At 42.5% G+C, this 24,511-nt stretch overlaps 1 protein-coding gene across 8 annotated transcripts in view; it reads right to left on the bottom strand.

The window, feature by feature from the left end:
- Positions 1 to 24,511, bottom strand: part of RAPGEF4 (Rap guanine nucleotide exchange factor 4) — a 320,154-nt gene that overhangs the window by 10,121 nt on the left and 285,522 nt on the right. For 7 of the 8 annotated variants that reach the window (XM_009443773.5, XM_009443774.4, XM_016950046.4 and 4 more), the window contains 8 exons: positions 23,652 to 23,798; positions 21,739 to 21,836; positions 16,079 to 16,204; positions 15,518 to 15,696; positions 12,529 to 12,619; positions 8,815 to 8,865; positions 6,553 to 6,640; positions 6,073 to 6,137 (listed from right to left, as the gene is read on the bottom strand). In XM_009443773.5, coding sequence (XP_009442048.3) covers positions 6,073 to 6,137; positions 6,553 to 6,640; positions 8,815 to 8,865; positions 12,529 to 12,619; positions 15,518 to 15,696; positions 16,079 to 16,204; positions 21,739 to 21,836; positions 23,652 to 23,798 — 845 coding nt within the window. The remainder of the gene's footprint in view (positions 1 to 6,072; positions 6,138 to 6,552; positions 6,641 to 8,814; positions 8,866 to 12,528; positions 12,620 to 15,517; positions 15,697 to 16,078; positions 16,205 to 21,738; positions 21,837 to 23,651; positions 23,799 to 24,511) is intronic. The other variant, XM_016950048.4, reaches the window with a different exon arrangement.

Here is a 24,511-nt window from a genome sequence, read left to right as displayed (position 1 = left end):
TGGAGGACAGACACAGCACCACAGGGAGGAGGGGGGACAGAATAATGTCTGGTTAGGAACAGAGGCTAAGGGAAAGTCATCTTTTATAATGTCTCAGTTATGCAAAACGCTTTGGGACATTTTGGTTAATCCAATTTTCTTTCCCTTTTTTTTTTTTGATTTGGAGTCTTACTCTATTGCCCAGGTTGGAGTGCAGTGGCACGATCTCGGCTCACTGCAACCTCTGCCACCTGGGTTCAAGCAATTCTCCTGCCTCAGCCTCCTGAATAGCTGGGATTACAGGCGCCCGCCACCACGCCTGGCTAATTTTTGTATTTTTAGTAGAGATGGGGTTTTACCAGGCTGGTCTTGAACTCCTGACCCCATGATCCACCCGCCTCAGTCTCCCAAAGTGCTGGGATTACAGGCGTGAGCCACTGTGCCCGGTCGATTCAACCAATTTTCTAATAAAATAGAAGACACTTTTGGATTTATTACATAAAATATTTGAAAAATGCTTTCGTGCACTAAGCCCAACACTGAAACATTACATTTTATTCAGCAAGTACTTCTTGCATACTTACGATGTGCCAGACATTTTTATGGGTGCTGGGGAAATAATGCGTCATATATTTTTATGGTGCTGGAGAAATATCAGTGAACAAAACAGATACCTGGGCCAGGGCACTTACATTCTGGTAGGGAAGACATTGAAGAGGCAGGAAGATAATCCCAGGCTGTGAAACCCCTATCAAGGCAAGGTTGTGTTGGAGAGTGCTGGGTGTGGCAGAACGGTGTTACACGGAGGTCAGGCACAGTTAGCACCACAGGGAGGAGGGGAGATCAGGGAAGATGTGTGATCTTCTTCCCTTCCCACAAGGGTGGTTAGGGAAGACTATTTGGAGGAGGGGACCTGTGAGCTGAGGCCTGACTGACGAGGAACCAGACAGCAGACGACTAGGGGAAGACAATTTCAGGCAAAGGTAACAGCTAGTACAAAAAACCCTGAGGCCAAAAGGAGAAGAAGGCAGGTCAGTCTCACCAACTTGGACTGGATACAGAAAAGACAAAGTGTCAGATGAGGCTGGACAGGTGCTTAGGGCTAGTCTAGATCTTCTGATATTATGTCACTGCATATAATGTGGTTTTATTTTCCATTGATAAAACTGCATGAAGTTTTCTTTCCTGCATTTTGCTTTCTGACATCTTTTATTACTATTGTGACCTAGTTTTTATATCTTATGTGGATTTTTAATATTTCATGTGTTTATGTTTTCTCTTCCCAACTGCAGGTAATCTCCTAAAGGCCCAGGGTTACTTTCTAGATGTTTATATTTCTTAGTAAATTCTTTTGCCTGGACACTCCACACGTTATGTTGTTTTGAAGCATACCCTTTGGAAATCTGCATTTAGCCTGGCCTGGGAAATCTATACAAAGATGTAAACTCTCAAAGTACTCCCATAGATTTCTTTTGTGTTGGAGAGCTCTGGGAATAGGGTGGACTTGAACACGTAGATTTTTACTTAGAGATTCTTTTTTTCCATAGATTGAGGTAACAAGTGAAGTGCTCTCTCCATGAATCTTATAATAATATTATTGGTGATAGAAAACATATTGTTGCTAATTATGTAATGACATGCTTAGTGATACAAAAATAAAAGGATTCAAAACATTTCTCTTCCTTAATGAATTAGCTTCTGTAATGTTTACAGAAGTATAAAAGTTTGCCCTATGCTTCTCATTCCAAATAAAATGACTACCTTGAAAATCATATTTATAAATAAATATACCTAAATATGGGTATGTCTGAAATAGAACCAATCTCTTATCAGCATGCTTTATGCAGCCTGGGATAGTGGCAGGTGGCCAGCATATTATCCTCTAATCCATTGCTAGTCTACCTCCTAAATGTTATAAATATTCATGTATGCCATAGAACTAGGAAGGACTTTATTCAATCATTTTTTTGAATATTCCTTTATGTTCCCCCCAAATAAAAGAATGTCTGCTTTTTTTGGCATCAGGATTAGGGTGTGAATTCTCTTTTGTTCATACCCATAAATCCTGAAAACCAATAAGCAACAAATTCTCTAATCCTTATTTCATACCTCAAGGGTGAAGATGTAGGAGATTGGTTCTATTGCAGAGAAATGTTTTGAATGAAGATGTACAAAATAAAAACACTTAGAGTTGGCATGGTGGTTTGCTGTGACTGTACAATGCTGCCACCAAGAAAAGGTATCTGTATTCCTGGCTACCCTGGTGACCTCGGCCCCTGGCAGGGGCTCCATCTGGGGACCCAGCCCACCAGCCCCACAGAGGCTGCCAGCTCTGCTCAGCACCTGGGCCTTGATCATGGATGACTGGGAAGTGGCATTGACATCAACCTGAAAAGGAAAATGTAGCCTTTCCCAAGACCCACAGTAATAACAGCAGCCACTGATGGTAGTGGTGGTGATATGGGGGTAGGGGTGGGTTAGTTTATGGAGAGAAAATTTTGGAAACCTGGCAACATGCACCTTGCTTAGAAAACATAATCAAATCATTTTGAAATTTCATTTAATTTTCTGGTAACATCTAACTTGTGGAAGGACAATTCTTTTTTTTTTTTTTGAGACGGAGTCTTGCTCTTGTCATCCAGGCTGGAGTGCAGTGGTGTGATCTCGGCTCACTGCAATCTCTGCCTCCTAGGTTCAAGCGATTCTCCTACCTCAGCCTCCCAAGTAGCTGGGATTACTGGTGCCCACCATCAACCTGGCTAATTTTTGTATTTTTAGAGAGGTGGAGTTTCACCATGTTGGCCAGGCTGGTCTTGAACTCCTGACCTCAGGCGATCTGCCCAACTCAGCCTCCCAAAGTGCTGGGATTACAGACATGAGCCACCACACCCAGCTGGAGGGCCAATTCTAAAATCAAACTTTCTTATGGTAGAATTTCTCACATGAGATAAAATGTACCATGTGGCTGGAACAGAGAACTTACAGTACTCTTTTGATATCCTTTCTTCCCTTCTCTTTCATATGAATAAAACTCCTTAACTTTCAGTGGGATATATGAATACTTCAAATAAGGGCTTCATGTTTTAGCCTTCCTTTCATGGGACTAGGTTTCTGAGCAACAAAATATGAGGCAAGTGGTGAGTGTAACTTCTTCCCTATCTTTAAAAGGGATGAAGCATGCCTTCACCTTCTCCTTTCCCTTTCCCTGTGGTTGGAGTGTGGAGGTGGAGGTTGCCATCTTGAACCAAGTGGATGTAAAATTGGCAAGAGAGAAGCCTGGGGCCTCGATCGCATCCTGTAGCAGGTCTACCATACCTGCTTGAACTTTTTTTTTTTTTCTTTGAGACAGAGTCTCGCTGTCTCCCAGGCTGGAGCACAGTGGTGCAATCTCAGCTCACTGTAAGCTCCGCCCCCTGGGTTCATGCCATTCTCCTGCCTCAGCTTCCCGAGTAGCTGGGACTACAGGTGCCCGCCACCACGCCCGGCTAATTTTTTTTTTGTATTTTTAGTAGAGACGGGGTTTCACTGTGTTTGTCAGGATGGTCTCGATCTCCTGACCTCGTGATCCACCTGCCTCGGCCTCCCAAAGTGCTGGGATTACAGGCGTGAGCCACCACACCTGGCCTGCTTGAACTTTTAAGTGAGAAAGAAATAAGCTGATCTTGCTTATGCCATCATTAATTTAGGTTTCCATTAATGAAGCTGAACTGCTTGCTATCGTAGCTATTCATTGCTTTTCAGCAAAAGTGGACTCTGTGAGAGCAAGATGGGAAGGATCTCTTTCCTTAGTGCTAGGCATGGAGGAATCCACTGCTCTGGGTATGAAGTGCAGAAATGGGGAGAGGAATGGCACTCTCCTAGTATCCACTGAATGTGACCTTGACTTTTCCTTGCAGGTTACGGATGGGACACCAAGATCTCAAAACTCAGATGAAACAACTTTTATCTACCCCAACAGATGGCTGGCTTTGCATACCTTGCTGTTCTTATTTGTTCAGTTTAGTTAACTTTGGCCATCAAAACTTACTTTAAAAAATTTATTTTATTTTATGTTCCAGGATACATGTGCAGAATGTGCAGGTTTGTTACGTAGGTATACATGTGCCATTCTGGTTTGCTGCACCTATCAACCCGTCTAGGTTTTAAGCCCTGCATGCACTAGGTATTTGTCCTAATGCTCTCCCTCCCCTTGCTCCCCAACCTCCGACAGGCCCTGGTGTGTGATGTTCCCCTCCCTGTGTCCATGTGTTCTTATTGTTCAACTCCCACTTATGAGTGAGAACATGTGGTGTTTGGTTTTCTGTTCCTCTGTTTGCTGAGAATGATAGCCATCAAAACTTCTAAAGCTCAGTAAACTCTTTAGGAAACCCTGACTTCTACATCTCTGTGCACATGTATATTTTATAATTAAATGGGTGGCTTAGCCAATCCTCAGTTTGCATTTCTGCATAAGTAATCCAGAAGTTTCTTTACGCATTTGCCAAATCTTTCATTTCTGGAAAACAGGTTTTCTTTCTGGGAAGTCAGAGGAATTGTTTAATTATCCATACTAATAAGTTAGCAAAGAATGTTGTCTACTTTGATCAATTATTAAATTGACACAGGAGTAAGATGTTCATACCCTGCCTTTGGTGTGAGGGGTGGGAAGGAAGACTGCTGAGGACATACTTGCCATCTAGTACAAAGAGTCTTTGAGGAGTGTGTACTCGTGTTACTTTCTAAGAAGCTTAAGACATAGTGCCCAGCAATAGCTGCACTTGACCAGACTGGGCTTTGCAATAAGCGCATTCCCCGGGCTGAATGCTGCAGATCCTTACAGGCTGACTGCAGGGTGTTTCAGATTCTCCTGGAGTCACACGTGCCAGCTTGATTTCAAGAAACAACTAGAATAACAGTTTTCTGATAAGAAGTCTATAGCACTTTATGGCTTACATAATCCAGAGATAGATGGGCTGGGCATGATTCCCATTTTCTGTTGGGGAAACTGACTCACAGAGAAGTTAAGGGACAAGTATAAAGTGATGAAACTGTGTACTGAACCTCATGTCTCCCAGACTCCAGGTCCCCGGCTTTTCCCACAGCGCCACATTCACACTGCAATTCATGACCAGGCAAATGCTCACCCACAGAGAGATTAAGCACTCCAACACTCCATCCACCAGGTTGCAGCCAAAGGATTCAGAAGACAATGATCATTCCATCAGCATGCACTATGCAGCTAAAGAAAGGTTTTGGCATGCTCTGCTTTATTGTTTCACAGAAGATAAGAAAATAAACTGCAAAGTAACTTAAGCCAGATAACCCTGCTTTCCCCCCCGCTAGGAGTAAGGACTAGGAGGAGGGTGGCTAGAAAATACTGAATATGTGCCAGTTCCACATCTGTTGTGAAAAAAATTTTCTAGGCCAGGCGCAGTGGCTGATGCCTGTAATCCCAGCACCTAGGGAGGCTGAGGCAGGAAGAGCGCTTGAACCCAGGAGTTTGAGGCTGTAGTGAGCTATGATCACAACACTGCACTTTAGCCAGGGTGACAATGAGAGACCCTGTCTCCAACAATAAATAAATATATAAAAATGTTAAAAACAAGATTAAAAACTTTTTATTATAAAGATTTTCATGTTCCTTCTCTGAACTTGAGCGAACTTTATTGGGATAAGCAATACACATTTAGATTAGTCCTCTATAATAAAGGCGTAGAATTGCCTTTTACCTACGGGCACTAAAGTCAGGCTTGGCAGATAAACCTTTCAAAGGCATCCTGGGGCAGTCTAGCTCCACAAACCTTATAGCAAAACAACAACATGGAAGTCACTCAGGAACATTTGTGCATTTCAGCAACAGGCTGCCAAGGAAGAAACACACGGCATAAAAGCCAGCTGCTGCTGTGAACCACCACACAAATACTATTCAATTTCACAAAAGAGAACTGACAGAATAGAATAGGTAGCCAATTTGAACCAAATATTTCAAAACTCCTTTATGTGTAACTACCTTTTTAGCAGGGCAGCATATATGGAAATTATTTCCTTTATTAGAAAAAATGCAAATTTTATTTTAAAAACACATTGTGGTTAAGGTTATAATACTGCACATACCATTTTTTCAAAGTTTACTAGATTGTCAATGAACGTCTTGTTCCCCTCATGAGTAAATGTCATATCTGTAAAGAAATAAAAGCCACATTCTAATCACTAATGGAAATATGTCATACTAAGAAAGCACAATAGCACCATTAGATTATGCTGGCAGATTTGCATAACACTACAGTTGAAAAAAGCTGTTAATAGTTCCTTTAATGCTAGGTGTTTAACTTTTTAAATCACTTCACCTGAGAGTAGTAAAATTTTTAAACTAATCTTCTGTTTCACTAACAAGTTTTCCAAATCATGAATCTCTGCTCCTCCAGTCATCTTTCTGACCCTTTCTGAACAGTCAGGACTGAGAGGAGATGACAAAGAAGGCAGAAGGATGGGATCGATCATTCTTCCCTAAGTAATCAATCTTATCAAGGTATTGTTCATTTCCCTCCCCAAATACTCATCACCTGCTTGGCCTGTGCATCTTATTAGGATTACCTTTAATGAGCAAAGGCATGAAGGGGATGAGAGGAGGTTCCAGCTTAGCTACTGTCAGCCTGTAGGCCCTGTGGTTCCTTGAAGGGTCCTTAGGAGAGAAAAAGAGATGATGGTAATGACTGGTGACAGATACACCACCCTTTGTTACCTCCTAATACACCTGCCTTTCACCCCACAATCAGGTACAGTTGACCTTTGAACAACACAGGTTTGAATTGTGTGGGTCACTTATACATGGCTTTTCTTCTGCCTCTGCCATCCCTGACACTGTAAGACCAACAACCCCTTCTCCTCCTCCTGAGCCTACTCAACAAGAAGAGGACAAGGATGAAGACCTTTATGATGATACACTTCCCTTTAATGAACAGTCAGTACATTTTCTCTTCCTTATAATTGTCTTATCATTTTTTCTCTAACTTACATTATTGTAAGAATATCGTACATAATAATACATATAACATATAAAATATGTGTTAATTGACTTTATGTTATCAGTAAGGCCTCTAGTCAACAGTAGGCTATTAGTGGTTAAATTTGGGGAAAGTCAAAAGTTATGCTTGGGCTGGGCATGATGGCTCATGCCTATAATCCCAGCACTTTTGGAGGCCAAGGCAGGAGTATCGCTGGATCCTAGGAGTTCATGACCAGCTTGGGTAAAATAGTGAGACCCCAAGTGAGACCCCTATTTTTTTTTTTTTTTGGAGACAGAGTCTCACTCTGTCACCCAGGCTGGAGTGCAGTGGCGCGATCTCAGCTCACTGCAAGCTCTGCCTCCCGAGTTCACGCCATTCTCCTGCCTCAGCCTCCCGAGTAGCTGGGACTACAGGTGCTTGCCACCAGGCCTGGCTAATTTTTTTGTATTTTTTTAGTAGAGACGGGGTTTCACCATGTTAGCCAGAATGGTCTTGATCTCGTGACCTCGTGATCTGCTCGCCTCGGCCTCCCAAAGTGCTGGGATTAGAGGTGTGAGCCACCGTGCCTGGCCGAGACCCCTGTTTTTTAAAAAATAAAAAATTATTTGGGAGGCTATTTGGAAGGCTGAGGTCGGGGGATTGCTTGATCTCAAGAGGTCAAGGCTGCAATGAGTCATGATTGCACCACTGCACTCCAGCCTTGGTGACAGAGTGAGACCCAGACTCAAAATAATAATAATAATAAAAAGTTATACTCAATATTTCTACTGCATGGGGGTGGAGGAGGTGTCAGTGCCCCAACCCCTGAGTTATTCAAGGCTCAACTGTATTTCTGAATCAAATATAGCTACAAAAGAAAGGTAGACTTAGTTAAACAAATTGATTTGTATTTGTGTGTGTGTGTGTGTGTGTGTGTGTGTGTGTGTGTGTGTGTGTGTGTTGAGACGGGGTCGCACTCTGTCACCCAGGCTGGAGTGCAGTGGCCCAGTCACTACTCACTGTAGCCGCCACCTCCTGGCTAAAGCGATCTTCCCATCTCCGCCTCCTGAGTAGCTGGGACCACAGGTGCAGGCCACCACATCTGGCTAATTTTTGTATTTTTTGTAGAGACGGGGTTTCGTCATGTTGGCCAGGCTGGTCTCGAATTCCTGACCTCAAGTAATCCACCTTTCCTGGCCTCCCAAAGTGCTGGGATTACAGGTATGAACCACTGCGCCTGGCCTGATTTGTGTTTTAAAATAACTTCACTTATGTCATAAAAAATTTGGAGTTTTCTTTTCCCTTTCTTGTTTGAAAAAGAGATTTGCATACAGGGGCCAAGGGGAGATATTTCCTATGAAAGCAAAAATGAAACCTCTACTGCAAGATTCCCTTTTTCCTGAAGCCCCATCTTCTTCCTGGGTGTCTGGCTCACTCACTCTCTGCCCTGCACAGCCGATCCCTGTCCCGATTTGCCCTCTGAAACCTGCCTATCACTCCCGGCGAGCCCAACTCACTCCTTTTCTGTCTAACACCTCCAGCCAACGGGGAAAAATAATCTTGGCAAGCCAAGGAAAATGCAGCTTCCAACCCATAGCCAACCTGAGCTGGATGGAGAGGACCCTATTACACTGCTTTTCTTAGTTATACAAATTGACCTTATGTGGGACATAAGTCCTCTTTAAGTTAGTTCCTGAGGGTGCCATTCATTCGTCAGACATGCTTGTTTTAGCAGCACTAAAAGGGATCATAAACTTCTTAAAGTCATACAAGGACAGATAAAATTTCCAAAATGAGAACTTCAATTCAGCTAATCAGAAATTGGATTAATGTAGACAGTGAACAGAATAAAGAAGCCACTGTCACTTACCATTAAACTTTCAAACTCTGCATAGAACTTCTTGAACTTGCTTGGCAGTTTCTGTTAATGAAATGAAAATGCCACACGCATATGTCAGATTCAATATCTAGATATGTATCATGGGTTACCATTTCTAGGGGAAATATATTTCCATTGGCTCTTAATCAAACATCTCTGAGACAGGCCAGACTGTAATCTGTCTTGCCATTTGAGAATAATCTTCCAGAATATAGAGAACTTGCCTTTTAAATGTCTTTAACCTAACTGAACCAAAAGTAACTATGAATGCTTTGGTGTTACTGCTTTTATAATGTTTTCTGAACTAGAAGATCTATAAAGAGGACTGCATTCCCTAGACTAGAAGAGTCTGAATATACCTCCCCCCACACTTTTTAAAACTCTCTGATTCCCACAATCAGGAATTTAGATTACAGAATATTAGCAATAAAAGAGCTTATGAAACTATCTCTTTCAACCCTCCTCCTCCCTTATAAGGTAAACTACATGAGAATATGAATTTTTATTTGTTTTGTTTACTGATATTTTTCTCAGTGCCTAAAAAAGTACTGGGTACATAGTACTCCCTAAATATTCATTTGAATAGATTGAGCCTGTGTTTTACAGATGGAAAAAATTAAGTCTCACAGTTTCAATGACTGGCCCAGAGTCACACAGCTGCTTCTCATTAGAGCCTGTAATTCACATCCCCTGCCTCCTTTCCTGCTGTCTCGTCTCTCACATGTGCCATGCTTTTCTACATGAGCATTTATTTCTCCCACATGCCTTCCTATAATACAAAATTGGATAGTTCTATCAATTTACTGATTTCTCATGTTTTTATTTCGGCAAATGATTCAACACCACTTACTGCACCCACATATCTACACCAATAGATCAATACTGAATCATCTTCCAATTTATTGGTTCCTACTTTGCTTAGTTCCTGAGTCTTCAGTAAAGCTGAACCTTTCATTTCTCTCTCCTGACAGGGCTAAGCCAAGATAGAGCTGTGTGATACGTTTCCCATCCCAGGACTAGGAACTCATCAACCAACCCCTGGGTCTCAGAGACTCCTGGGTCATCTGGGAGGAGGCTTTGAACAGTGAAGCCTGACTTCAACAGTTGATTCACCAATTGGGCCTCTGCAATCCACAGAATGGCTCTTCTTGGCTCTTTCTCTTTCCTATCTCAATCAGTTTGTCATATTCCCATTTAAACATCTGTAAAACCCCGATTTTGTTTCTAAAAACTAGTCCCTGTATATCCTCCAAACTCATTTTTCTGGCATTTCAAGTTAGGGTTCAGGAAGACTTGATGCCCTCACTTAGGGGAGACTATTCAAAGGGCTGAAAGCTGGGATGGGCATCAAGGGATGCCAGGATCTCACCCCACACAGAGTATCCAGATCACCAAGTTATGCAAAAACATTGACTTACTGAATTTAGTCCAGTTAAAAAAATAAGAGTGGATTATGTTTTTGGCAAGACCTCTGTCATCTGTTCTCTTTCTTTACTTAGCTTTCTTTTAGGTCAAAGACAGTAGGGCACAGGGTAATAAAAAATGTTTCTTTCATTCTTAATACTATTATTTATCCACCCCCCCATGCTTCTAGAGCAGTGTTTTCAATAGGGCCATCCTGCCAATCCAGGAGGCATTTGGTAATGTGTGCAGACATTTTTTTGTTGTCACAGCCGGGGTGGGGCATGGTAACAGGTGCTTCCAGCATCTGGTGGGGAGAGGCCAGGGATGCTCCTAATTGTCCTGCAACAGAGAAGATGTCTCCACGACCAAGAACTGTTCTGCTCCAGATGTCACCAGTGCTGAGGCTGAGAGAGTGTGTGTGCTCCAGGTAATTCTCATTTGCTTCATCTCAGCTTGATCTTCCCCCTCAGTTTTGAACCCTTCCCTTTATTGTGTGCTCTGGCTTTCTTTTCTATTTTATTCCGTGGCTGTTCCACACGTGTCCCCTAGTTCCATGAGGCCAGGCAGCATTTCTCACACTGCTCTTGTGGTCACTGTGGTGCTCAATGGAGTTGCATGGGAGGCTTTTGGGAGGTTTTCTCGGCAAGTGCAGGTACATAAACTAGAATCAAAGGTGCTTAGGAATGAAATCTCCCATACAGAATTATATAATTATACTTCACCTTAAAAAACAAAGGCTTATAAATGATGAAAGGATAATTTCCTCTTTTCAGCAACATTCAGTGCTGAAAACAGAAGCTCATAGACTCACAGAACTCCCATCCCTAGTGAAACCAAAGGACTGGCCAGTTAGCTATCTCCTTTTGCTGCCTGCACCCTCTTCAGCAGCCTCCTACTTTTTTATTTAGACTGGGAAAGAGGGTTCAGAGAGTGTTTCCCACATGCTTTGTTCTTATTGTCTGGCTGATCTGTGGTACCCACACCTGGCCTCCTTGGACCCTTTGAGGCTTTATGGTTTTTTAAAATGTCCCCAACCAACTAATTTGGACTCTGTGGCAGGGGGATTAGAAGCTGGAAGCTGACTGGGGAAGGCAGACTCTTTGCAGGAGGACCCTAGGTCTCCAGCAATCCCAAGAGCCTTGGACTATAAGACGAGGGAGTTGCATTATGGCTTTGTGCTTAGATCTCTTGGCAGCACGAGCTCCGTCCTTTTACTAGCTGGAAGATGATATAGCTGCATGGCACGCAGGCCTCACCAATTCCCTCATTCCTATATTCAGGGGATGAGCTGCTGTGTGCTGCATCTGCCTGGAATTTTAAGAGAAACCCAAGACAGAAGGACTTGTGAGGACCTGCCCTACAAACAATGGAAACATTTAGGAGGGACGGAAAAAGAAAATCATTGCAAGAAGGACATGGGGAAGAAAATAATTTCAGAAAAGCATTTAGAGATGCAAACAGCTGCCTTTAAGCACCATTGCAAGTTGGGTCTCTAATATATACTCCTTGCCCTCTTTCTGTGTCCCACTTACACACAATTTTTTATTTTTAGCATGAGTCTATTTCTGTATGTATGTTCTATTAGAGATTAGTATTTCTTCAACTATATGCCACGTGTAAGAGGTCAAGCACATTTTGAGTACAAAGCTAATAATAAATGAAGATGTTTTCTAGCTTGAATACCCAACTCTCGACAAACCATTCATTATATTTGCTACAGAAACTCACAACACACCTGCCTCACTTTTGCCCCAAACTGAATATTAGCCAACTGTTGTTCCTCTCCGTGGAGAGAAGTCTGCCAGGTGGTGAGGCGACACTTAGTACTCAACTGCTGCAAACAGTTGGCTTCCTGGCTCTTCCTTCCAGAAGCAAAATGAGTACTTGGATAAAAATGGATCTTCTGTCCTCTTTCAATTAAAGATAAGGTTTATGGCAAAAGCAACAAGCAGACATTTCAGAAAACAATACAATCTATGAGCAAACTTATGAAGTCATTCCCAGCAATGTGGGTCCTTCATGTTATACTTAGGAACTGGACTTATTTTTATTTACATTGCATATATCAAGAAGTAGACATCTCCTCATCTCCCCCACTCTCCATACACAAAAGGACAATATCTTTTAAAAATTCTCCCTCTGAGGCAACTGGAAAAAGGAGACAGGTCACCTCCCTCCAAGTGTCCCACCTTTCCCATTGTTATACTAGTGCGAGTGATATTTCTATTAAAAAGCTCACTGGTGAGCCTGTGTTTTTATTCCTAAGGCAAAAGTCACAGCTGGATCCTAGCTGAAGCTTACCTCCCACGTTAGTGCCAAGCGGCTCACAGCAACGTTACTTAGTCCCATGACGATGGCAAAAAAGGAATTCAGATTTTTATACTCCTTACAGCTGAAACACAGGAGATGCGTGTTTGAGTAAAATGTTACTTCTGTGTGAGATAAAAAAAATTAGAGTTCTATTTTCTGATAGTCATTAATATTTGTCAGGGCTCATTTATGAGAACAGGCAATGATAGATTTAATGTACTGTAAAAGTTCCACTTGGGTGACCATGTTCTGCTGTTTGATTTCTCACTGTGTTTTTAGAAAGTTGAAGACGTTAGCCATTGAGGTTTGGGATCTGAGAAGGAACTTAAAGACAGCTACCTTAGGGGTTGTTATTATAATCCCAAACTTGCTAAAAGCCTTGTTGGACCGAGAGGGAAATATCTCATGGGGTAAGAAAAAAAGTGAAATGTCCTTGGAGATTTCTAGACCTTTAGCCTGAAGGTGGATACCCTCCTCTGGCAGCTTGAGAGGGCACTAAGGGAGTCTCACAGCTGCAGCCACCATGGCTTCTACCTGCCATGCAAATGCTACTTGTTTGTTGAAAAATATCAACTTATAAGGTGTGATCTCTATAGGCTGGGCACTCAATCTCAAGGAATTTTAAAGCTGAGAAGTAACCTAAACAACTGACCAAGAAATAACCTTCTCTGTGTTTTACTGACATCAATGAAGCTGATCATTTTGAATCTGTACTTACGCCATTATTAGCTTTTATGAATATATGTTTGGGAATGAGACATGGAAAAAAACAGAAATTCTTATTAGAATGGTGATGTTTAATACAGGTACTTGGTTTAACCATTTTTTAGAAAGAGGAACCCCAAACTTCTTCATACCAGGTCCCTGAAAAGGGAAAGAATTCATTTTGCAATAAGCATAAATCCTTCATCCTGAATCAATATGGTTATCGAAATTGACTATATCATAATGAAATCCTGTTTGGATTAATATTTTTGAAAAAGACTAAATTGTTGCATTTGCTACCCATTGCAAAGGTAGCAAAGAGTAATTCTTGAATTGTCTGTGTGGAGATGGAGAACATATTTCAGAGAAGCTAGTGTGTATGGTCCCACTGGTGAGAAAGCAAGTGAGGCCTTTGGTGTGCTGGGACAATGGGTCTGAGTTCAGGAGCTGAAGGTTATTTAGAAGACACCTGGGGCTAAAGGCAGGTACAATTGCATCTATGTGTTTGCCTTTGTCCTTTATGTGATCTTGAAAGAACAAATGCAGGGCTGTAGACCTGCCTTTCTAGTCACTGCCTTGTTATCAGCTAACTTTATTACCCTATGGAAGTCATGAAATTTCTCTATGCCTCCACGAATGTAAACAGAGGAATAAGAACATCTGCTTCCACCAACTTCACACAGTTCTGGGCAGGCAAAGAGCTTAAAACAAATATGTTGAAGTTCTCTAAAAATATAAAGTAAAACAGATGCTACTGTCACGAGGTTTCAACCTCATTCTTGTAGATCTCGGATTTAAAAAGTCTACAGTCTTCTTCAGCTGGGCTGTGTAAATAGCTTCTCTATAGGACGGCAAACGTAGCACAGGGCTTAATAATGGTTAAATAACATAAACTAATTTATACTGAAGGCCAAGTCCACCTACTCGTTCACATAAACAGAAGGGAGAGGGATAAGAAAAGCAAAAACATGAAAAAAAAAAAAAGTCCTGGGTGTTCTGAAAGGCTCTCCCATGTTGCCTCTGTAAAATAACAGGATCAGGCCCCAAAAGATTTTCTGGCTCCCCACATTTGTGTGCAGATTGCCTCTCTCTTCTTGTTGCACTGGGCACTGCCAGGCTAAGGTGAAGAGAGAGAGCGTGCTTCTTCTAACGGGAAAGCACATCTTGTCATAGTTTCCATAATCAGCTCATTCCAAATACGTGAAGGCATTTGTCCCTTGCCATAAGGCTGTGCAGACTACCAGGGAAGTGGCTATACGCTGAACCAGAAATTCACAGGCACCATTTTACCAAGCCTTTCTTAAAATAGCCAGCTTTGCCATATTAACAGATAGCAGCTTTTGAATCCAAGGGATTTGGTATTCTATTGAACCCTCAAGTTGTTGGCAAATAATTCCAGGCATCTGGCAAACTGATATCTATAAAATGTCAAGCAGCCTTTACTTCTTTGTTTAGCCCAGGAAATCAAACTCCATGTTTGATTTTGGGTCAAGAAAATTGTCTAGCTGGGGTCACTTGTGCTCTCAGCCTTCCTGTGTGCTAGAGCTCCCTGCATTTAGAAAGGAAAGAAGTCTCACAGCCATAGGCCACATTTAGCATTTTATTTTTAGCACTGTGGTGATACCAAAAACATGGAAGTAAACAGGAGGTTGTCAGGCATATCTAAATAGCAGGAGAAGATTAAATTCATGTCAGTGAGAACTCTAACTGGCCCCTGTAGTAAAAAAATTGTTTCCCATGAAGTGCTGTTTAATAGAATATTTATAAGATAGATGCTTCTTTTTCTGATGTTTGTAGTGATGATTTTCATGTACCAGGTTAGCTTGCATGCATTTTACCGATTTAATTCTGTCTGGGCTGGACGTGCTGCTGTACATGCATGCTGCACTGCCCTCTACTGGTGAGAATGTGTCATGCTGGACATTGACTTCAAGATCTTTTCAACTGAACTTTCGAAGTATAAGGGAACTTGGTTTACGGAAGGAATTTTAAACTAAAGGAGGCAAAACCGTCTGAGTAGAAAGCAAAGAGCAAAGAGAGGTCACAACTTCGACTCCAGCATCAGTGCTGTAAAGAAGTTAATTTATCTATTGATGTTAAATGCTACAAAATATAGAAGGGATCCATTACAAGAGTTTGGTTATTCCTAAGACCCTGTGTTTGGCCCTCTAGCAGTTCCCAGATCCTGCTTTTCTTTTTAAGGTGTAGTCTAAGAAAACAAAATGAAAACACAGCTCAACATTTTTTTTTCTCTTTCCAAGCTAAATATACTTACTGGGCTGCTATCTTAATAAATTTTTTTAATAGCTGAACACGCTTGCTGAGCTGAGAACAAAGGCAGATCTCAGTGACGACCCAAAACTGAATTTCATTAAATCTCCTCAGGAACAAATCCAAGTTTGCTGTGGTCTTTTTAAAATTATGCCTTCCAAATGTGTGATAGATTAGCTCCAGCTAGAAAATAAAGGAAAACAATTTTGCTTATTTTTTTTTAAATCAAAACACCAGCTAGGTTTCTCTATTTGTCAAGACAGTGTTTTACTGGTCAGCAAATGTGAATTCAATCAGACTTGAAGGGCTTCCATGAGGCTTGTTAAATATATAAATATAAACTAGGTTTTACTGGCTTAATATACACAGGAAGACATGGCATACTGTAAAGATTTTTCTTTAATACTCAAAGGCTTTATAGCATGCTTTATTTATAAGCTCAGTATGCAAAATAGGTCATGTGGTTTCCATATTGTAGCACATATTAGCACTTACAAACTAAGCAATGCCAGCAGCCTTTATCCTTGCTATCTCAGCTACTAACACATCTGATCCTGCATCTTACCTCATGCACGCAGTTGAAGAGTTCCCAATCATAAATTGTCATCTGGTATGCTAAATCTTTGGAGCTCATCAGTTCAAAAGTTCCCACTGTTCCAACAGTTGGGCCTTCCTGTTCTGGTAAGGGAGTCTATGAATAATAATGCAAAAATATATCAGAAACTCAACACAGACAAGTATTTAGCACTAAAAGCTTTCAGGAGTTTCTGAGGGGAAAGGATTCTGGAGATGGACGCTTTCAGGAATATCTGGAAACTCTGAGGAGAGATGCCTCTGCTCGCAACGCTAGTTGCTTTAGTGTCGTCTGTAAGTCACCAATCATCATTATCATCAATTCCACTGACTGAAAAATGTGAACCGCGGCAAATAAGATTCAGTGAAGAGTGACCTGCAGAGGTTCTCTTCTCTTACACTCAGGCCTGGGAGTTCCCTGGAAACTCTTCTTTTCCCTGGTAAAAATGGAAGAAGTCCTGGGAGACCTTTTTTCTCCTATTTCTCACTGAAGCTGCTGTAAAGCAGGTAATGGCATGGCAGTTTGGGACATTCATCCACAGTGCTACTTCCTGCTGCCGGTGGCCATGGTAACACTGCTGCCTCTCCATCTCTTGGGACACACTGCCTGGGGTCATGAGGGAATGGAAAGCTCTGTGAACTGAGGTTACACATGATGTCTGATTCCTCTATTCTTGGGCAGATGTTGAGCTGAGGATGTTATTCGCATGGTCATGGTGTTTTGGGCTAGACATTAGAAAGCCAACGTCTGCTACTTTCTGGAAGACCCCTCATTAAAGTTTCCATCTGACTTGCTTATCTCAGTTTTATTTTATGAGAAATGATCTACAGTGTTTTTACTTAGTGAGATGAATGATATGCATATATAGGAAGCACATGTATAATGCAATAGATTTATATATAAATAGGCAACACACACATTACAAAGTTCCAAAAGTCACAAAAGTGGCTGGCACAGTGGCTCACGCCTGTAATCCCAGCACTCTGGGAGGCCAAGGCGGGTGGATCACCTGAGGTCAGTAGTTCAAGACAAGCCTGGCCAACATGGCGAAACCCTGTCTCTACTGAAAATACAAAAATTAGCTGGGCGTAGTGGCATGTACCTGTAGTGCTAGCTACTCGGGAGGCTGAGGCAGGAGAATCGCTTAAACCCAGGAGGCAGAGGTTGCAGTGAGCCGAGATCGTGCCACTGCACCACAGCCTGGGCGACAGAATGAGACTCCATCTCCAAAAAAATAAAATAAAATAAAAAATAAAAACAAAATGATGCTAACTATATTTAGATACTATCCATGTCAGAAGTCCTAATATTATACAAGTTCCATCATCATTTTCATCATCATCACTGTATTCTACAAACTCCCACTGCATTCTGGGCACTAGAGAAATTACATGTTCTGCAGGTAGACGGTCCTTGCATTTGGAAGTTTACAGTCTAAGAGAGGACCAAGCAAGGTTACAGTTGAAGGGAATCAACCCTGTCTGGCCCATACAGCACTCCACAGAGGCAGCATCTGCTGCTGGTCCTTATTTGCAGGTATAAAGGGACAGAAGCAACAACACACGTGACACCCAGGTACAGAGATAAACAGGAGGGGAACATGAATGAATTTTTGGGAAGTTATTGGGTATTTGGAATGAATGTGTGGTCTGAACAGGATCTTGAAGAAGCTGGGCTTTAAAAGACGAAGCAGACAAGCTTGGGCAGGTGAGAATAGCAAGGTTTTCCCTGAGCATCCAGGATGGTCCCTTGGGGTGGAAGGATGGCAACAAGGGCATGAAGATGGGGAAGCTGTCATGAAACTTGCCTGGCAGGAGCAGAGAGCACAGGGGGTCCCCATGGACAGTGTGAACAGTTAGTAGCACATCTTCGTGTACCAGATTAGGAGTTTGTGTTTTGTAATAGACTAGATAATAGACCAGGTTAGTGTCAGCTTTAGAGAGCAAGTGACTCTGAATATAAACCCTACTCTAACTGCGTAGACTTGGATTGATTCACTAATCTCTTGAGTGTCTGTTTCCAGCTCTGGTAAATTGGGGTCATGATACCTATCCCTAGGCTTGTTAAGAGAACTGGATAGGAATGATTTCAGTGAATCATGTAAATACAGTGCCTGGCACAAAAGAGGTCCCCTCCCCCAAATCAGTTCACTTTCTAGAAGTGCTGCAGCAATGCAAATACACAGAAAAGTGTGATCAGTACAACACCTGGATGTAGGAGCGAAATACTGTTGCTCCCAATTTACTCTACACAGGGGACAGAGGACAGGGAAGAAAAGTGATTCCAAAGTTTTAAATCTTAGGGAACTGAACCGAAGCTGATGGGCAAGTAGCATATGGAAACAAATGAGGAGAATGATTTCAACCAGGGTAGGTCCTAGGTAAAAAAAAGTTGGGGAAGCTTATACATTTTAGGGGTTACGACTGCCTCTCAGAGGATCAAACTGGCCCTGCACATTCTTCCTTCCCTCTTGCAGCTGCTGTGAACACAGCCCCTCTGCTGCTCTGCGGAGCTGCCCCTCCTACGTTATTCCTGCTGTTCGCTCTCTCCTCAGGATTGGAGATACCCAGTACACCTTGCTCCTTCTTTTACTTGAGGCTTTATAACTTTACATAAGGGGGATAAGTTTACCTAACAACACAGGGAAGAGTCTAATATTAAGAAATATGCAAAGTTCTTTTAGTCGTGGATGCTGGTCTATCACTCCTGCAACCCTTTTGAGAGTAACGGAAAGCTCTATTGAGTCTCAACTTTTCTTTCAGTGGGCAGGGCTCACCAAGTCTCTCTCCCGGCATAGGGCAGGTTGACCCCTTCCATGAGCCACGGAAGAGGCAATCTGAGCAGCAAAAGGTGCTTCTCCCTTAGAAGTGGGGAATATAAATGCTCACCCTGGACCCCAGAGGAAGCGCCTCCTTGGGCCATTTTCTTGTACATAGCCCTACGGAAATGTCCTACAGATAAGGCATAGCAGAGCTTATGTGGAGCCTGCATTGCACAGACAGATCTGAAAGCTGCTTACACACAGACACAGAACTCCCATGAATTTTCTCCCCACGGTTTTTGAGCCATGATTTCTTTGCTAAGGCTGGAGAGGGGTAATTGGGAGAGTAGCATTGTTATCCTCCCATTTTCCAGATGAGGAGACTAAGACATAAAAGGGATGTGTGGATTGTCAGTGACAAAGAGATGGCGAAGGTAAGCTACCCGGAGCATCTTCCTTTCCTCGTGCGCCCACACCCTCTGTGTCTAGCTCTGCTATGGCCCTTGCTGCACTGCATTCTCACTGGTCACATGCGGGGGTGCCTCACTACACTGTTTGCTCACTGAGGTACAAGGACCATGATGGTTTTGTCTTCAAGACCATTTTAGAGCCAGAACCATCTACAACGCCTCCGATGATGTGGTAAGTACTAAATAAAAGTCTGAGGAACCAGTGAATGGAAAAAAGTAGAATCACATTATATACTACAATGGAGTTTTATAGGAATTTGCTCTGTACTGATATTTATACTTAAATAAAATGTGAAGAGTAAAGTTTCAGAATCTGAACCCTTAACCACTAGGCTAACTCGCCAGCACTCTGCTAATTCTATTATAGACCACACAATTTAAGGCTAACATTGAACACTAAGACTTGTTCTATTCCAGGCTGCTTGTGTTAGTCTCATCTCTCTGGCTTTAGCGTAACTGCGGTAAGGGCAGAAGCTCTGGGGCACTTGGTTTAGTGTCGCACAGAAGCCAGCACAGCCCCAAGCACAGAGCAGACCCTGAAGAAGCGTGTGTGGATGGATCAGAGAGTGTGGCCAACATTCTCTACTGCAGGGTCATCCTCTGTGCGACTCCTCCTCGATGGGCTGTCCTCAAAGGGAATCTTTAGAAAGCCAGAGAAGGAGCTCACTGTCCACAGTTATGTGAGGCAGGTAAGGTTTGGCCACTCACAGCACAATGAATGGCAGAGCGCTGATAGGGAAGAAGTTCATGCCCAGGGTACTCAATGCAGAGGACATTCCTTCCAACGACAGAGGCCTTAAAACAGAGGACGAGCAAGGACTAAGAACTTGGAAGGCTGCAGGACTGTGTGCCAACAAACAGAGGTTTAGAAAGTTAGTATCTGCCCCACAGGGAGCTGAAGACAGTCTGCACTCCCTGTGTCTGCGCCATGTCATTTGGCACTGCGGCCAAGAACCCTCTGGCAAGAGAGTCCCCAGCACCCGTGCAGTAACATGTCACATAGCACCTTTAATGGGGCTGCGCTGAACTGGCTTTTTATGGCTTTCCTTTCCAGGAGAGGGCAGCACGACTCATTTATGACATTTTTTCCCCCAATCCTTCAGTATTGAGAAATATTTATTTAGAAAGCAATGAATGTAGATGACTAAAAAAATATACGGAAAGGCGGGGGGCAGACTCAGATCTTATAAGGCTGGTGGTTGAGGAAACGTGAGCGTGCTTATGGGCTGTGATGGATGAGGGATTAGCAGGAAAACTAATGCCACATTTGCTAAGTTCCTCTCCAAGTGAATTCAAAATATGGTAAAAATCCACCTATCCTCACTGGAGCACACAAAATGGTACTCTCTAAAACAAAAAATCAGGATTATGATGAGCCTGAAACAACCTCTAAAAAGTCCAAGGAAGAGAATCTTGATATCTATAAGAGCTGATCTGATCAAACTTGAAACCTACTCATGCATCCCTTATGTAAACTCTCTCCCTAAAATTGGATGCAGTTTACCTCTAGCTCTTGTCTTGTGCCTTTATTTTCTTTTCTTTTTTTTTGAGGCGGAGTCTCGCTCTGTTGCCCAGGCTGGAGTGCAGTGGCGCCATCTTGGCTCACTGCAAGCTCCGCCTCCCGGGTTCACGCCATTCTCCTGCCTCAGCCTCCTGAGTAGCTGGGACTACAGGCGCCCACCACCACGCTCGGTCTTGTGCATTTCTTAAAGGAGAAACCCCGTGTATCCAAAGACTGAAGAAACCAGTTTCTCTACCCTCTGAATTGGCCCTCTAGGCTTTCTAAGATATGTTACTAGCTACTCACCTACATACCAAATTCTGGTAGGATAAATAGAAATGGACGCTACCACCTACTTAAAAGAGAGCAGGCTACTCAGTTATTAGTGTGGTCCTATTAGTCCTTTCTTCACAGAAAGATCTGTCTGTATGCTGGGTAACAAGTGTTTCTGGAGACTTAGGGAAGGGTCTGGCCTTTGCCTTTTTCTGCATAAGGTAGAGAAAGTGCTTTTGGGGAACAGCATTTCTCTTAGATCAGATGGTGGCTTTGCCATAATGCAAAGGAGCCTGATAAATAGTGATATCTTGCTTTAGAAAAATTATTTCCATCCTGGTGTAAGTATTCAGATTCTTAATATTTAAACTGGGGACATACCAATGAGGCGAATTACAACAAAGAGTTCTGAAAGCTGAATTATGCCCTAATAGTGGTGCTACTTGGCTAATTTTCACAAAAGAAAATCAAAACCCCTGAGCATCTCAAATGAACACCCGAGGCTTACCTAATAGACTGCAGAAAAAGAAAAAGCTAAGTACCATTCAAGATTTTTTAGCCACTGGGTTCAGTGTGACTGCAAAATTAGGCTCCAGACAAGTTTTTCTGATTGCAATGCTGCTCTGAGCAGGCCATCCACACCTACCAGTGAATCGAATTGCTCTCGCGGGCAAGCAAACAGGCGTCCATTAATGGTGAGCGTCGTAAATACTGAAACATCATTAGGTTTGAGCACCACCTTTTCTGTGAACATAAAAAGCATGAGATTGCCTATTAAATACATCTGAGATTTGCTGCACTGCCCTAATCACACCAACAAATTGCCAGCTTGGTGAATTACCGGAACACTCAGAGTGACTGCATAAAATAGAGTACTGAAGGGATCCATGGAATAAAAAAGACAGCATTCATGCAGCCCTGCGCCACTCAGGATGCCATCAGAAATGGCCACAAAAAGGAATAGAGATGCCAGAGGGTCAATTCACCCAGTTTTGTGCTGCAACCATAATTACTGAGCACATAAAACCCGCACTTGCTATTTATCTCACAAGTTATGTTTCCAGATGGTAATCACACCCAGGACTTTGGACATAGAAAGATCACTTTTTAAAAACTTTGGAGGTTTCTGAGACCTCACATGATTTTAGATGCAAAATTTACTATTGTTTTTTCACTTATTCCCTAATTTGCAGGGCAATAGAATTAACTAGATTAAGCCTCCTCCTACATTAAAAAAATTAGTTCTTCAGATGAGAACATGTCAAAAAAATTAAAAAATTAGTTCATTTAATAAACATTTATTTTGTATTTACTGCATGCCAGAAACTGCTCCAGGCACTGGGGAGACAGAAGGGAACAATACAGAAAAAAAAAACCCACTCCAAAAAGCATTACATCATAGTGGGAGATGCCAACAATAAAGAAAAGAAATAGATTAGAGAGTGAGAAGGCAAGGAGAAAAAAATATCGCAGGGGTGGGGTCTAGGAAGCTTGTGTAAGGGGAAGAAGTTAACATTTTAGAAAGGGAATGAAGCAAATGAAGGAGGGAGCTTCAGTGAGACACTGACATTTGGGTAAAGACTGAAAGAAAGTGAGGGTGAGACCTGGGATATCTATGGGAAGGTGACAAGGGGTCAGGGAGGGCAGACATCCTGGGCCTTGTGCAACTGGAGCAGAAATGGAAGGGAGATCTTAACATCCAACATGCATTTAAAAATCCTCCATCAGTGGAATCATTCACCTTAAAACATGACAGAAATGGCTCACCTGTTCCTGAAGGATTCCGCCAAATGGCTGTCAAATCATGACTGCAGAAATGAACCTCACTGTTGCTTCCTCTAGTCTCTCACTACGATATGTGGTCATTCCTAAAACTCTTGCCAGCATGAACTGTAATTGTTTTAACTTACCGTCTACCTCCTCCCTGGCCTGGGAACAACCTGGGGACGTGAGCTGTGTCTAACTCATTCTTTCCTTCATAGCCACACTGTGGCCAGTAAATATGTGATGAACGAATAAATGACATTTCAAAAATGCACCATGTAATCAAGGACAGTGAAAGGAACTGTAATCCCGTGGAGGAAAAATATTCCTCATTTCATTTGAGCCAGGCTCCTAGCCTCTCTACTGAGTAAGGAGAAAAACCATCATCAGCTTCAAAGAACTAGCTTCTGACCACTTCCAACTTTGGACTTGTAGAAACCCATGGCCTTGAGCTTGTCCAGCTAGATTTCCTCTTGGGGCCCATATTTTTCAGGGCTCCAAGGCCTAAAACTTTTTTGAATAGAGTTTGAATTGAAAGAACTCCAGGCCAACATCTACACGACAGTCCTCAGTTCCAGTCACCTTTCTGATTTAGAGTGGGTACCTACAAGATAGGGGACATTAAAAACCCAACCCACCTCTACCCATACTGTTTCTGCTATTAGTGGAAGCATACATAAGCACCAGTTCATCCTCTGGGTGAGCCTCACATGACCACGCTAACTCCTTACATAGTTTCTGCTTGGATGGAATGTCCCATTTTGCAGAGCCTAAAATATGAATTAAGGCTGTTACCTCCTCCGGAACTCATCTTGACTATGATCAGGCCCTCCCCGGAGCCCAGCTTGTCGGCAACTGCACTGATGACTTCCTTCACCGAGGTGGCCACTGGCACCCGAATGGTTGTGTAGGTGTGGTCCATGCAATAGACCTTAAACAGAACTATCCAAAGGCAGTAACAAGGTAGTAAATCAGTCTTAAGAGTTTTCAATAAAACTATAGTTATGAAAAATGTTTAGGCATCCTCTCCAATTTGCATCATTTTGCCATTTTTATTACTGTATTTATTCATACTCATTTACCCCTATTCCTGCCCCTTCTAAACTGCTTACCTTAGCATTGGTCTAAGAATAGGTGCACATATGGTTGCCAAGTCCAATTAAAAGAACAAGAGATATTGGTGAAAACCCCACAAAGAGGTCATGGGAAAAAATTGAGAGTATCTTCAGGCTGATGTTCAGGGTCTGAAGTGCTATACTGTAGGCAATTCACAGATCACTGCTACCCTGTGTGGCAGTGGGGAGACACCATTCACCTCTCTGCACACAGGAGGGCTTCCGCCTGGGCCATGAGCACGTGCTGACACTCCTGCTCACTTGCTTCAGTGGCTTGTGTGCTTTGGGGCCAGGCCATGTAAGCTCGGATGCTATTTAGCTCAGCAGACTTAGATCAGCAGATCTGGATATGGCACCCAGAGGCTCAACTCTGAACACAAAAATCCTGGGAGCAATTCCCATTATTATATTATAATTCCTGGGTTTAGAGGCAGTCCTAAATGACAAGATTTATTTATAGCTTTAAATGAAATTTTTATCATTATTATTGCGACTATTTTTGGTTGTGATTCTTTGGAGAATCTTAACCAAACAAAAGCC

The sequence above is a fragment of the Pan troglodytes genome, chromosome 13, assembly GCF_028858775.2.
Source record: "Pan troglodytes isolate AG18354 chromosome 13, NHGRI_mPanTro3-v2.0_pri, whole genome shotgun sequence".
Lineage (NCBI taxonomy): Eukaryota > Metazoa > Chordata > Mammalia > Primates > Hominidae > Pan > Pan troglodytes.
The sequence above is the reverse complement of the archived record's forward strand: the minus strand, read 5'-3'. Positions and strand labels throughout refer to the sequence as shown.